The sequence below is a fragment of the Nuphar pumila genome, chromosome 6 (assembly GCF_984573655.1).
Source record: "Nuphar pumila chromosome 6, dmNupPumi1.hap1.1, whole genome shotgun sequence".
NCBI classification, from domain to species: Eukaryota; Viridiplantae; Streptophyta; class Magnoliopsida; order Nymphaeales; family Nymphaeaceae; genus Nuphar; species Nuphar pumila.
The window spans coordinates 100,143,439-100,159,430 of NC_143254.1; the positions used below are offsets into that span (position 1 = coordinate 100,143,439).

General features: G+C 39.9%; 1 protein-coding gene across 2 annotated transcripts in view; it reads right to left on the reverse strand.

The window, feature by feature from the left end:
- Window positions 1-15,992, reverse strand: part of DBR1 (debranching enzyme 1) — a 63,069-nt gene that overhangs the window by 41,105 nt on the left and 5,972 nt on the right. For both annotated transcript variants that reach the window (XM_090008470.1, XM_090008471.1), the window contains exons 4-6: window positions 11,399-11,556; window positions 4,288-4,409; window positions 3,818-4,011 (exon numbers count right to left, since the gene is read on the reverse strand). In XM_090008470.1, the coding sequence (XP_089864596.1) occupies window positions 3,818-4,011; window positions 4,288-4,409; window positions 11,399-11,556 (474 nt within the window). The remainder of the gene's footprint in view (window positions 1-3,817; window positions 4,012-4,287; window positions 4,410-11,398; window positions 11,557-15,992) is intronic.

Below are 15,992 nucleotides of genomic sequence, written 5' to 3' on the forward strand. Positions count from 1 at the left end.
TTAGATGTTCTTTCTTTTATGATTAATAAATAATGAGTTGCTATGGGTTGTGATGATAAGTGTAAGCTCTATTGTGGTGTGTGGTTATCCAGCTGAAATTAGAACTGTAAGGACCCTGGGTCTCTGGGATTGTTTTCGCACATGTTTAAAAAAAAATTGCACATTTTCAAGGGGTATGAGTTAGGGTCGTTACAAATAGTGCTTCCCATAAAATGGAAGCGCGCTTCCCCAAAAATTTTTTGCTTCTCAACACGTTTCAAAAGAACGATGTTTCGCGCTTCCCCAGTTACCTAGGCGTTTTTGGTAACTCTGCTTAGGCCAACCAAGACCCCATCTGCCAGTGCTTGCCGGCCACCCACAAGTCGGTGGCAGAAGCACCAGCTACCGACCACCGGTGGCAGTGCCAGCGCCACCAGTGAATTCTCAAAGTGGGTGGGTTAAGGAGTGTTTACAAACCCTAAGCACCCTTTTCCTTTTTTTTCAATATAAGTGACGAACCCACTGTCCTAAGCGAGGAACCCACCATCATACGCCCTTTTCCTGCCATTTATTGGCTAGAGTGAAAATGAATTCAGACATAATATGAAAAATCAATATGCAAAATCTGCTGGCAATTTGTCTAGTTGTCTATCTGTTTGGGCCTTTCGCATCACATATCAAGAAACTAAACAAAGAAGATAATATGCTCCAGCTGAACTTTGGATTTCCCCAACTTTTACTTGAGAGAGAGAGAGATCTTGAAGTCAAATAAACAACCAAACAGGTGAAAATCAAAATCAGGATATTTTTCTGAGATTTTCAAGTGCAACCAAACACTTCGCTTTTCCAGATTTTCAAAAACCTGAAGAGCAGAAAACTAGAAATTTAAATTTCTAGTTTTCCAACCAAACAGGCCCTTAGGGAAACTAGAACTCTAGAGGTGAAGCCACACAAAAAGAGATCTTAATGCAAGTCCATGCTGCTGTAAGGTCATCATGTCTCTTGTTAAATGATGTCACAACAGCACATTCTCCCTGTACAAAAAAAAAGCCGATTAAAAGCATTGCAATGTACAGGCTATGTTACCAGATAAAAGAATCTATGTAGAACATGTCGAGGCTATAAAAAACTAGACGTGCTCTCTCTCTCTCTCTGTGCTTTGTTGGGTCCCACTCCCAACCCCACAAAAAGAATGGAAGAGGTCTCGATTTGTGCAATCATCTCACCTTTTCTCTCTGTTTTACTAAGTCTCAACCCCACAAGAAAAGGTTGGCAGATCCCCTTCCTATGTGAAAGGATCTCTCTCTCTCTCTCTCTCTCTCTCTCAATATATATATATATATATATATATATATATATATATATATATATATCTGTGTGTGTGTATAGTTTTGTCTATGTATCTAGTTTTTCAAGGCTCGGTGTGTCCAATGCCGACACTCATGTCAGTATCCAATTAATACAGTGCTAACCTTAAAAATGATAGAACATTCAGTTTCATTAAATTTATTCAGTGGCTACATTAGATCTTAGGGTCATGGGATATTCACTACAAAACCGCTCAAAAATAAAGTTTCCTATGATCCCTTCAGGGCATATTGGTCTAGTGGCTGTTAGGGTTTGATATTTCTAGAGAACCCTAAAAACTTCCCTCTGTTCATGCACTTATAATTAATCTTTTGGTGTTGGTCACAAGAATTCACTCTTTTAGGGGCTCAGAGGAGACAAGGATTATTTGGTTTTTAGGTTTTGGATCCAAGATTTGGCGCGTGATGGCTTTAGGATCCATTATACATTGCACCAGACAAAAGGTGTTGGGTTCTCCTAGTGGGATTTTTATTGTTTTGGACAGTGTTTACCCCAAACTTCCTCCTTTTAGACCTTTTAAGACGCACAAAGGATACTCACCATCAGAGCCTTCAATGGGTTTTTGCATTCAGATGGATTTATGTTGGCTGCTTGTTGGAAGCTATTTTTGTGCTGTCAATCTCCATGTCTCTTGGGTTTTCACTGTATGAGAGTTGTAATTTGTAAACATCATGTAGCTGAAAATGATCTTTGCTTGTTAATTATGCAGACTGGAAGAGGGGAAGTCACATTTGGGAAGAACTTCAGCCTCCAAGGGAAGTTAGTAAAAGGTTTTATTTAGGGTTGACGCCGACGGTTGACCTCATGGAGTCTTTGGGCATATTCTAGGATCCCGACCCTTATAAATTGTCCAATATAGAGATATTTAGACCAATTACTAGCAGGATGAGAGGAGAGATTCGCAAGTGCTGGAGACATGATATGGTACCAGGCATGTTCATTTCACGAGAGAGCTAGGGTCACTGCTTAAATCCTCTTCATCCCATCCCCAAACTAACACTTTCAGGTCATCCATCAAACTTCACTGAAACTATGAAAAAAGAAGAGCCTTGGTGCATAACCACTTCCTGGGTAACTGTATGAGTTTCTCCCTCTCTTGCAATGAAAAAGAAAAGCAAAGAGAACAAGGATTATAACTTGAAACTACAATAGTACTATGAAATACTGATTTAAGTGTGAATAATGAAGATGTATAACGCAAAGTTCTGGCTCAAACTATGGATATCAAAGAAGGCCGTCATCTAACAGTTTCAAGGTGATTTGGTTTAGCCACAAAGTTGAGGCCTGCCGCCTGCCATCATCTTCACCGCGAACTCAAAAGCATGGCAGATTAGTACCATGCATTCTTTGGTGGCCATAGGATGGATGGATCTTATGGTTCTTTATTCAAACCAAACTATGTTGTAAATTTATTTAGAAACATTGCTACCATATGATTTTTTTTGATGCATGGATTGAGTACATCCACCTGGGCTTATATGGTTAAAAGTGCATGCTTTCATGAGCTCACAACTAATGGTCAAGGATAAACTTCTAACAACAACAAACCTACAAAAGTATAACCCTATGTCACATGGGTGCGGGTGCGGCGCAATTTCAAAAATTTTGGACACGGGGACTCGGCTATATATATATATATATATATATATATATATATATATATATATATATATATATATATATATATATATATATATATATATATATATATAAGACTCGGTCAAAGTTGTGCCCATTAGGGGACAGGTGATGAGTTGTGAAGCCTGATTCAGGGTTATTTTTTTTTAATTCTGTAGCCCAGAAAATTTTTTTAACAAAAAAAAATCCAAAAAATCAACCAAAATGACCCTGGGTGCGTTGACCGCACCCAGGGATGGGTTGACTGAGTCCGAGCCGCACCCATGTCGGTGCGTGTCGACGCGGGTGCGTCGACCTTGGAGCCGAGTCCGTGTGACATAGGTATCACCTTACTACTAGGTCTTCAATGTGAGCCAGATTAAAGCCACTATAATTTGTTAGAAATTGGAAATGCTTTCCTTATCTGGCGCTCAGTTGCATGGCCTGAAGATCACAGGTTCCACTGCACTGATTAACCTATTACAGGCTTGATCTTTGTCGCTACAGTGAGCACAATGAGAGAAATGGCCAGACCGAAGTGGTGATTTAAAACTAAGCTACTTTTTCAGAATTCTTGTTAAAAAAGGAAAAAGAAAGATGCATTACCTACGTTACATGCTATATTCCATTCACAGTAGGGTGGTTATCATGTAGATCTATATCATGGCTGAATGATTATCTTCATGGATCGATTATCATATTCGTCAGGGCACAAGATTTTTTCATGCATAAAGGTTATCATGGCTTCTTTTTCTTTTTTCTTTTTGAGAATTCCTCACTAACATTTCCGCCTTGTGCTTATTTTTCCAATCGAAGTTGTTCAGGCGACAAAAAATAAAAGATCTGAGATTACCTCTTCCTTAAAGAATGGCTTTTGACGGATAAGTTCCTGCCAATCTCCAAATTTTGTGATACCAAGTGGCCAATCGTGTGAAATGAAAATATCAACAGGCTCCACAATTTGCATTAGCTTGTACACATCATACTCACGTACATGGTACACAGACCTGATTTCTTTCTCACTGTAAGGTGCCCGCTCATGGTGTCCTGTTGATGAAAAGTTTATTACATTTATATTCCCCATATAGTACTGAGTAGTGGAGGCAATAAATCAAATGCCAAACAAAAAAAATGCATCCATGAAACTTAAAGAGTGGGTGCAGTGATGATCAAGGCACTAAAACAGCTTGCAATCCACCTCAAAAGTAAGCTAGTTAGCAAACACAGAAATATTATAAAGCACACAGATATCTCCCTTTCTTTTGAATGCATACAAACTACAAAGTGTTAACCACTGTGTAAGTATAGACAGGATTTACTTGCCTATATAGTAACTGTATTCCTTGTAAATTCCAGACAGCCCAGCAATACGAATGTTGCCAAATTTGATCACTCCAGCAAAACCCAAGAAATATATGTTAGGTGCTGCCCACCCACCATAATACCTAGTAAGGTTGAAGCATACAATGATTACATACTTCCATATGCCTCAGAAGATGGTCTCAATTGCATGGTTGATTGAATTTAATGAAGCAACTCTTGAGAAGTAGGCATTTCTGAAAAAAAATTTGAAGCTAGAGGAAGGACAGTTTCAAATGTTCACCTAAACAGTAACATGGTATGGATATGGACTTATATTTTGTTTTCTTCATACAATGCTATGTAAGTTATGAGCAGTAATACCTACAAAAATAAAACTACAAAACTATACTTTTTTTTGTATCCAACACCCAACTTGATATTCAGAGAGAGAGAGGAACGTTTCATTTTCATTATGGCCAGTAAACAGGGTGTTGGTGTCTCTTGGTTACTGCTGCATACAATGGCCAGTTGCATTATGCATTCGAGGCCACAAAAGGGAGTATTTATGAATTAAGATGAATACTGTGAATATTTAAATCATTATAATCAAGTGTGTTAGAAGTCAACTTGAGATCGAGGAATTAACGAAAAGCATTCCTACCTCAAGTAAGAGGAACATGGTTGCATATAATTCAGCATCAATAATAGGATCGATGTTATTGTGCATCCTAAGGCGCTTTTGGTTTTGCTGGTTTGCTTGCATGTATTACTTATGACCATATATGTGCAGGTGTGTAGCCAACCCTATAACAGTTTGTTATCTGTTATCATTTTGAATGTGACATTAATTTATGCTGGCAACTGTTGATTGATTTTGACGTCTACTGGTGGATCATAAATATATGGTTATATGAAGAACTACATATTTGTATATATAGTTTTCTGTAAACCAACTAAGATGGACCTCAAATTTACACATGGCCCATCTTTAGGCTATAAAGAAAGCATGTGGCAGTCATGGGACCTTATATTATCAAACTGTATGCTTTTGCCTTATTATGTGAGAGGGAAGCATGTGGAAATTTTCAAGTATTAACAGGCGTCCAGATTATCTGGGATCGTCAAAGGGTCACTACAAGAGATGTAGAGTTGAGTATTATTGCAAGCAAAGAAAACTACAACAAGGGGCCGGGTGACACTCACAGGAATAGAGGCCTCAAATGATGTCTGGATGGAACATCTATTGTTCATGTTTCTTCACTATATACTGTTAAAATACATATGTAATCTATATATATATATATATATTGTCTAAATATACTCACTAGGGGTATTTTAGACATTTCACAAGTACCCGATAGGCGTACTTGTTATTTTGTTTTTCTTTTTGTAATTATTTTGCACTTTATTTTTATATTTTTTGTTTTTTATTTTTAGCCACATAAGGGGCCCCACCATGGAGTCGATGGGGCCCCCAACAGTCACATTTGTGACCGTTGGGGGCTCCCAACGACTCCATGGGGAGCCCCCTAGGTGGCTCTCCTTTTAAGGCCTAAGGTCACCCCTCCTATCCTTTTTTTGTGTATATATAGGGGTGAACCCCTCTTGTATTCTTCACTCTTGAGAACTCTCTCTCTTTTCAATAAGAGACATTTATATTTTTATGTTGTGTTGTCTCTTGTGGGTTTGGGTGTTAGCCCTTTTATTTGTTCATTAGTGGATGTTGCAAGTGCTTAACGCACTCTTTGTTTTTCCGCATATTTCATTACATGGTATCATAGCCTTGTGTATGCTCTTCTTCTTAATATAGCTTGTTGTGTAGCTATATTTTTTTCTTGTTATATCTCTCTTTGTTTGTCCTCTTGTGAGTGATTAAATGGAAGGAGAACAAAAGATTGATCTCTCCTTCAAGCTCAATGGTTCCAACTACATGATGTGGGCCGCCGCCATGGAGAACAACCTCAAAGGTAAAAAACTTTGGGGATACGTTATGGGCACCATTCCGGAACCACAACTTCAACTAACTAAGATGGATGGTGATCAAGAAAAAGCTCTTGAAGGAAATGCCCGCATGAAGGCCATTGAAGATCACCAATCTAAAGTGGAAGATTGGGAAAGTAAGCATGCCAAGATTCTTGCTTGGTTCATGAACAATGTGGAGCTCAAGATTTGCGCCAACATTGCTAAATTTCGGATGGTTAATGAAGCATGGTTCTTTATAAAAGGTATGTTTACTCAAAAAGACCTTGCTCGTCAATTCTTTCTTCAAGAAAAAATCTGGACTATTAAGCAAGGGGAAATGAGTGTAAGGGATTACTTTAGCACTCTTGGACCCTTATGGGATGAACTATCCTTACTAGAACCAAAGTGGGTTTCTAGTGTAGAGCACTTTTTTCAATTTTTACAAGGGCTTAGGCCCGAATATGAACAAGTTAGATCTTCCCTTCTTCATAGATCTAAGCTTCTTCCCTTGGAAGATGTCATAGCCGAAATATGCCAAGAAGAAACTCGTCTTGCATGATTAAAGGAGGAGATGATGTTTTGGCCGTATCAAAACCCGACAACCATATGAAACCTTACAAACCTCCACATTTTGGAAGGCAAAATAATTTTAATGGCAACTATAGAAAAGCCATTTGCCATCATTGTCAAGAACCGGGTCATATAACACCTAATTGCCCTAAGTTGAATGAAGGGCCTAAAAATAAGGTTGCTTCCATTGAAGAAGCTACTCAAAAGAAAGAGGAAACCATCAAAGAAAAGGAATCTTTTTCTCTTGCTCAACTATCGGAAGCACTACAAACTCTACTCAAGATACCATCAATCTCGGGTGCCGCCATAGCTTCTTCATCTCTTCCAGGTATGTCTTCTTGGATCCTTGACTCTGGAGCTTCCTTTCATATGACCCCGTTTGAAAATGAGCTTTCTGATTTGTGTAATAACTATAAAAACTCCTATGTTTCAACTGCTGATGGTACATCTTTACAAGTAAAAAGTTTTGGAACTTTAAACTTTTCCAAAGATTTCTTTGTGTCAAACGTGAGAGTTGTACCTCAACTTGATTTAAATCTCCTCTCTGTTGCTCAAATATGTGATCATGGATGTGAAATCTCTTTCTCAACTAAGGATTGCTCTATACAGGATCTCCGGTCCGGGAAGCAGATTGGGCAAGGCCATAGGAGGGGAGATCTCTATTATATGAGCAACTTGAAACTCCCCACTAACTCTTTTTGTAACCATGTCCAAGATAAAAATATTGAAATTTGGCATCAAAGACTTGGACATCCAAGTTTCTCAAAAATGTACTCCTTTCCATTTGGAAAGAAATTATGTAATGAGAAACATTTTGTTTGCAAGAGTTGTATTTTTGGCAAAATGAAATACACTCATTTTCCAAACCGAACTTTTGTGTCCAAAAGACCTTTTGAGTTAGTCCATTCGGACGTTTGGGGTCCTTCCCCGGTCATGTCTAAAGGAGGGTACTCCTATTACGTTACTTTCATTGATGACTACACTAGGTATGTGTGGATCTACTTTCTCAATTTAAAATATGAAATTTTTGACTTCTTCAAAAAATTTCATATGATAGTTAAAAATCAATTTTCAAGTAATATCTCTACTCTTAGATCCGATTCGGGTGGAGAATATTTATCAAATGAATTTCAAAATTATTTAGAAGTGAATGGAATTTGTCATCAAAGATCGTGCCATAGGACTCCCCAACAAAACGGCTTGGCCGAAAGAAAGCATAGACACATCATGGAAACCACTAGGACACTCCTTATTTCTAAGGAAATTCCAAAGAGTTTCTGGGCCGAAGCGGCCTTAACCTCAACTTACTTAATAAATAAAATGATATCTTCATCCTTACAAAATACATCTCCATATGAAAAACTATTTGAAAGAACACCTGATTTCAATAGATTAAGAATTTTTTGGTGTAAATGTTTTGTCGTTACACATAAAAGGGACAAATTATCTCCTAAAGCTATTGAATGTGTTTTCTTGGGATATGGAGAAAATCAAAAGGGTTTTACATGTTTTGACTTAAAAAATAACAAACTCTATGTATCCAAAGATGTAACCTTTTTGGAAAATGAAAATGGTTTTGTGAAAACTAAAGATATTGACGAAAGTGAATATGTTTTTTTATTTGATCTTCTCTATCAAGAAGATGAGACTCCTCAAGAAGAGGAAATCTCTAATGAGTCTTTGAATGACTTAGAGGATATTCCTCTTGACAATGTTGTAGATGAAAGTGATAGACCAATCCAAACCTACGTTAGGCGTGGTCAACAAGCTCAAATGAGCGCCTTAGAAAAATACTCTCAAGGATCCAACATAGAAGAAACCTCTTTAAGGAGATCCGGTCGAATCTCCAATCCTCCTAATAGGTTTGTTTCCTATGAGTCCCTAACTCCAAGGTATAGAGCGTGTCTAATTGCATTGCACTCTTTTCATGAACCTTCACACTATAATGAGGCCAAAAACATTCCCCAATGGGTTGAAGCCATGAACTCAGAGCTTAGTGCCCTTAAAAAGGCAAAAACTTAGGAAATAACTTCGTTACCCACTAGAAAGAAATTGATTGGATGTAGATGGGTAATCAAAATTAAAATTAAAAGTGATGGTTCATTAAAACGTTATAAAGCCCGGTTAGTAGCTAAAGGATATGCTCAAGAATATGGTATAGATTATGAAGAAACCTTCGCACCTGTAGCTAGGATGACTAGTGTTAGGACTCTTATCGCCATTGCGTCAGTCAAAAAATGACATATCTATCAACTAGATGTTAAGAATGCATTCCTAAATGGTGAATTAAATGAAGAAGTTTACATGGATCCCCCACCAGGAGTATGTATTGGTAAAGATAAAATTCTTAAACTTATAAAGGCATTATATGGTTTAAAACAAGCCCCAAAGGCTTGGCATGATAAATTTAGTAATGTAATGACAAGTTTGAACTTTCGTTCATGTTATACTGACACTGCTTTGTTTGTGAAAAGTGCAGGGTCTTCAGTAGTTATTTTACTACTTTATGTTGATGATATGATCATCACTGGAAGTGATGAGCAAGGAATTAATGATATTAAGAAAGTTTTAAAAGAAAATTTTGACATGTCTGACCTTGGTTTCTTAAAATATTTTTTAGGAATTGAAGTGGCGTACTCTCCTCGAGGGTACATTCTCTCTCAGATGAAACTTGTTGCTGACATTTGTTCCAAGTATGGTATCTCTGATGATAAGAAGAAACCCCTGAAGTCATCAATGCGAAGTTAAGATTGGAAGATGGAATACCTCTCGAGGATCCTACTCCCTATCGGCAACTTGTTGGATCGCTAACCTACTTATTCATCACTCGGCCAGACATAGCTCATGCCGTCCACTTAGTCAGTCAGTTTCAACATGCACCTACAACCGTGCACATGAGTGCAGTCTTAAGGATCGTCAGATACATCAAAAACACCATAACTAAGGGAGTTTTTCTTTCCTCCTCCTCATCACTTGATTTAATTGCTTATACTGATGCAGATTGGGGAGGAAATCCCAATGACCGAGTATCAACTACGGGTTTCTGTGTTTTCTTAGGTGACTATGATTTCTTGGAGATGCAAGAAGCAGCACAAAGTATCCTTGTCCTCAACGGAAGCGGAATATCGTGCTATGGCCACTACAACCATGGAACTTGTATGCTAAGAAGCCTTCTCAGTGATATGGGCATTGTCATCTCTACTCCTTCGAAGATGTGTTGTGACAACAAAAGCGCAATTTATATTGCAAGCAATCACACCTTCCACGAGCGTACTAAGCATATTGAGATGGACCGCCATTATGTACGTGATGAATTCCTAAGAGGAACCATAACACTTCCTTACGTCACATCCGAGTACCAGTTGGCGGACTTCTTCACTAAAGCCCTTGTTGCTCCTCGTTTCTTGTTTCTTCTTAACAAGCTTTCGGTCATATCCCCGTAAAGCTTGCGGGAGGGTGTTAAAATACATATGTAATCTATATATATATATATTGTCTAAATATACCCAGTAGGGGTATTTTGGTCATTTCACAAGTACCCGATAGGGGTACTTGTTATTTTGTTTTTTTTTGTAATTATTTTGCACTTTATTTTTATATTTTTTGTTTTTTATTTTTAGCCACATAAGGGGCCCCACCATGGAGTTGATGGGGCCCCCAACGGTCACATTTGTGACCGTTGGGGGCTCCCAACGACTCCATGGGGAGCCCCCTAGGTGGCTCTCCTTTTAAGGCCTAAGGCCACCCCTCCTCTCCTTTTTTGTGTATATATAGGGGTGAACCCCTCTTGTATTCTTCACTCTTGAGAGCTCTCTCTCTTTTCAATAAGAGACATTTATATTTTTATGTTGTGTTGTCTCTTGTGAGTTTGGGTGTTAGCCCTTTTATTTGTTCATTAGTGGATGTTGCAAGTGCTTAACGCACTCTTTGTTTTTCCGCATATTTCATTACATATACTTGTTATTCAGCTCATATAGATAATTTTTAAAGGATGTTATTGAAATAATTTTTTTCTAAGCACCAACTAATTCATAACGGGTGATGGCATCTTTGTGAATAATTGGAGTACATATTCATTTGTGTCCTAGTCATACAAAATCTAAAGGAACATAACATGAATGAGAAGTACGATTAAGCAAGTGCATGTCAGGTTCAGACTTGCTATTTACATGTTTTGCATGAATGCATGTCATTATGTTCGGAATTTTTCTTTTTCGATAGGCAAGCTGGGGGAATAACCTGCTATGGGATTCCAACATGCAACCCCTTGGTTATGAAAGTGTGACATTTATGTGTGACACTCATTTGATTTTTTTCATTTCATTGGGGAAGTTGCATGCCCAGGAAAACAAACATATGAAAAATTTTATTCGTCATAACCTCCCCATGAGAACTATTTTCTCAGTTTGCAAGCATGTCCTAAGCATCATATACCAATCCTTTTCGTCTGTTGCGAGAAAAAAGAGAGCATAATTCAACTAAATGAAACATAAATATAAGGGTGACCAGGAATGTATCCACAAAGGCAGAAGTAGTCATTTAACAGTAACCAGTAACTGCATTCCTCGGAGTAAGAAATGGGCAACAAAAGACCACTTACAGTTCCCATAAATAGTTGGATGCTTCATGATTTCCACCAATAAATACTGTTGGAACTGGCACTACTTCTTTGCCAGCATAGTATTTCCAAAAAGAATTCATACTGCGGTACTTTGGTTTGATGTTAACACATTCCAAATCATTGTTATTTCTAACAGCCTATTTGGAAAAGGAAAGTGTATTTTATAAGGTCTAATATGCAAATATAGATAAAACATAATCATCAGCCTACCAATTAAAAAATTGTAAATTTATCCATTCCATCAGAATATCAATAATGCTGGAAAATGTAAGATCTTAAGACTAATAACTACGCCAAGACCACTGAACAGAAAAGACAGTGCACATAATACACATGATGAACTACAGTGCAGCTTCACTATAGAGATATTGAATCAACATTAAAGAGATTTAGTATACCACCTTTCAGTATTGAAGTATATGTTGTTGATATATTGGCCTGAAATTAAACTCACATAATCATGTCAAAGATTACAAAAGGCAAAACCATCAAGCACTCAAAAAGCAAGCCCTATGGTGCTCCGGAGAGTCAGAGAAAGATATACGCTGAAAAAAATACCAACCTGTGTAGGAAAAGAATTAATGACCAACCTACTACCACTTGACAGCTTATGACCCATTTCGGTAAAGCATGCTTTCATTAAAACAATCACAGCTGTAAGTTGAATAAAGAACTTCAAAGCAATACTGCTACGAAGTCCATATCTCATGATTAGGTCACCTGAGAGTCTGAGACTTAACTTTGAAATGCAGGTTCAAGTTGGGGTTTTAAGGCATCAACTTAGCAAAATGCACAGTGATCCAGCATAGGGGATGTGTACAGAAGCAACACAAGAAAGCAATGGTACAACCTCTGACCCAAAAATGTACGATATATGATAATGATAGAAAAAATGGAGGTCTACCACAAGTATTGGCCTCAATACCTACAAATATGAACTATGCTTTCCATTAAACGGGGCACTGAAAAACTAGCATATCCCTGCAGTAGATGATAGTATACATGGAAAACTCACTCCAACAAAAATCTAAAGCACCATTTCCCAAGATAGCTGATCAAGGAACTTCCCTGAGTTACAAAAAAGAACAGGATCAGAGAGGCACATTGGACTTCAACCCAAATTTGCCATTTTCCTATTACCAACCACTTTTACAATAAGACCAGCAGTAAGGCTGAGGTCCATGCCCCTAGTCAGTTAAATAACCATATGGAGAACTAAAATAATAAATCACACCAAGCATTACAAGTGTGCCACATCAAAGCACGTTTTCCACTATCAACCCACATCCCACATGTGGATCACAGACTTGAATCGTGGATCCGATCCAAAGTTCCTAACCCATAATATGTTCCAACTAGATCAATATAGAATTTTGTTGGATTTATCACATCCATGCTGAAGTCCCACATGTTCCAGAAGGATCTATATTGAGAGAAATCATACCCATTTGGATCTATCTCATCCCTTTCGAAGCACTAATAAATATGTTTAATCATTTTCTGAATCCATTTAACCTGAATTTGATGGAACCATAACTTGATTAATTTTACCCAACCTATGTCAAAATTAATTGATCCAAATATTTTCTTACACTTTATATGTGTGACCAAACATATTGCAGATCACGCAACACAGGATCCAATATAAACCCAACTCTGCATCTAGATCCATTGCAGCAAATAATGATCCATAGTTCAAATATTTTCTTACACTTGATACATACCCATTGCAAATCATGCTATACAGGATCAGTATGAACCAGTGTTGTGAAAAGCGTTGAGGCGTAGCGAGGCGCTCCACCAAAATTTGAGGCAAGGCGTAAGCTTCGAGGCGCAAAGCATACGCCTCAAAAAAAATTATTTAAAAAAACTGTAAAAATTATCTAAAATTATAAATAAATAAGAAATGTTTTAGTGAACCTTGGGAAGAAGAATCTCACATACCTTAAGAACTCTTGCAGCGTGTTACACATGTGCCCCCAGACGACCTTCAGCATCCAACAGAAGTTGAAGGCCGTCCCTAACACCACCCACGCGATGCGGTCCTTCATGAACAAGCCCGACCACCTGAACTGGGGGTTGAGGACGTTCAGGTCGATACCGTTCTGCAGGTTAACGTCGACGTTGATGCCACGCTCCGTCAGATACTGCCGCAAGTCAGCGTTGATCTCGTTTGGGGAGTTGGCGACCTTGACGTGGAACTCCCAGACTAACTTCTGGCCGGTGTGGGAGTGGGTGTGGAGGTTGTCGTTCTCGTCGGAGAAGGTGAGGCCCAGTCGCAAGAGGCAGAGTCGGCCCGTGTTGATGTTTTCGGCGAAGTGAGCGTAGTTGATGCCCGGTGTGTTTTCGCCATCGGGCAGCAGTAATAGGTCGCGGCTAGCTTTGGCGAGGAGAAGGGAGAGACGAGAGAAAGGGGCTACGAGAGAGAGAGGGGATGCGAGAGAGGGAGAGACAAACGAGATAGAGAGGGGTTGAGACAGCCAAATTAGGGCCCCCAACCCTTATTAGGGTCGGGGTAACATTTTAATGTTGGTCAAATAAGGGCTTTGGCCCTCATTTGACCAACAAAATGAGGCGTGCGCGCCTCGCCGTGAGGTGTGCCTCGCCTCGAGGCGTACGCCTCCATGCTTTTACGCTTTATACCTGCGCCTCAAGGCACAAAGGCCCTCGCCTTGAGGCGAGGCGCACTTTTTGTGCCTTGAGGCACGTTTTTAATAACACTGGTATGAACCCAACTCTGCATCCAGATCCATTGCAGCAAATAAGGATCCAAAAAAAGCATTGGATTAAATCTTCAAATCCACATGGGTAATGGTCATATCATGGTTGCCAGTCGAGGAAGCGGGAGCGGGAAGCGATACAGGAAGCGGAAGCGGGAAGCGAGGCACTTTCAAAATTTTAGGAAGCAGGAAGTGTGGGACGACTTAGGAGCGAATCAGGAAGCGTCTCGAAAGCGACCTAGAAAGTGAATCGGAAGCGACCTAGGAAGCGAGTGGGAAGCGAAAAAAGAGAAAAAAAAACAAAAATAAAAATAAAAATACAAAAAATGAAAAAAATGGGGGAAGTTCGCTTCCCATAAATGGGAAGCACGCGCGCTTCCCCAAAAAAAGTGCACTTCCCAACGTGTTTCAGAAGCGCGACGTTTCGCGCTTCCCCAGCTACCTAGGCTTTTCCGGTAACTCTGGGTCATATCAATCTATGTAACATGAGTACCCCAATATGCCCAGCATGCAACATGTTGGTGCTGGTACTCCGGGGAGCTAGTGCTTCTTGGTGCTGCCAAACATGCATATATTACATAGTACCAACATTATATATACATGTGCCACATTTTCAAATATGCTTTTCATTTCCTATACAATTTCCTTCATATTCAGTGATGCTACACACACATGCACACATAACAGATGCAACCCATTTTATGAGAAACACCATGTCATACTTGTAACCAAAAGATGTGATACAGCTTCAGACCAGTGTTATTAAAAATGCGCCTCAAGGCGCAAAAAGCGCACCTCGCCTCAAGGCGAGGGCCTTTGTGCCTTTAGGCGCAGGTATAAAGCATAAAAGCATGGAGGCGTACACCTCACGCGCCTTGAGGTGTACGCCTCGAGGCGAGGCGTGCACGCCTCATTTTGTTGGTCAAATGAGGGTAAAAACCCACATTTGACCAACATTAAAATGTTACCCCGACCCTAATAAGGGTCGGGGGCCCTAATTTGGTTGTCGCAGCCCCTCTCTATCTCGTTTGTCTCTCCCTCTCTCGCATCCCCTCTCTCTCTCGTAGCCCCTCTCTCTCGTCTCTCCCTTCTCGGCCTCCTCCTCGCCGAAAGCAGCCGCGACGCTGGCAAAATCGTGGAAGATGGAGAGGAAGATTGCAAATGCTCATGTCCATTCCAAGCTTTTCAGGCAATTCGTGGGCCGAACTACCCAAGAGATTATCGAGACCCAGCTCATCCCAATCCTACAGTGATTCGCCTTCTCGGGATCATCAATCTCCAAGATGTGCTTCTCAGGTTCACTTTTGATAGCACCTGTACTGCTGTTTTGAGTGAAAGCCTCCACTGTCTTTCCAGTGGATTCCCAACGGTGCCATTTATGAAAGATATTGATGATGTTATGGAGTCTATTTCGTACCGGTATGTGTTATTGGCAAGCTGGTGGCAAATACGTCGTGCACGTCTTGGCTGTCAACCTCCTTCGAGAGTTGGAGTACATCCGAAACCACATAGTAACAACTTTCTTTACGCCATCATGTGGCCCATCCTCGCCAAAGCTAGCCGCGACCTATTACTGTTGCCCGATGGCGAAAACACACCGGGCATCAACTACGCTCACTTCGCCGAAAACATCAACACGGGCCGACTCTGCCTCTTGCGACTGGGCCTCACCTTCTCCGACGAGAATGGCAACCTCCACACCCACCCCCACATCGGCCAGAAGTCAGTCTGGGAGTTCCACGTCAAGGTCGCCAACTCCCCAAACGAGATCAACGCCGACTTGCGGCTCTGACGGAGCGTGGCATCAACGTCGACGTTAACCTGCAGAACGGTATCAACCTGAACGTCCTCAG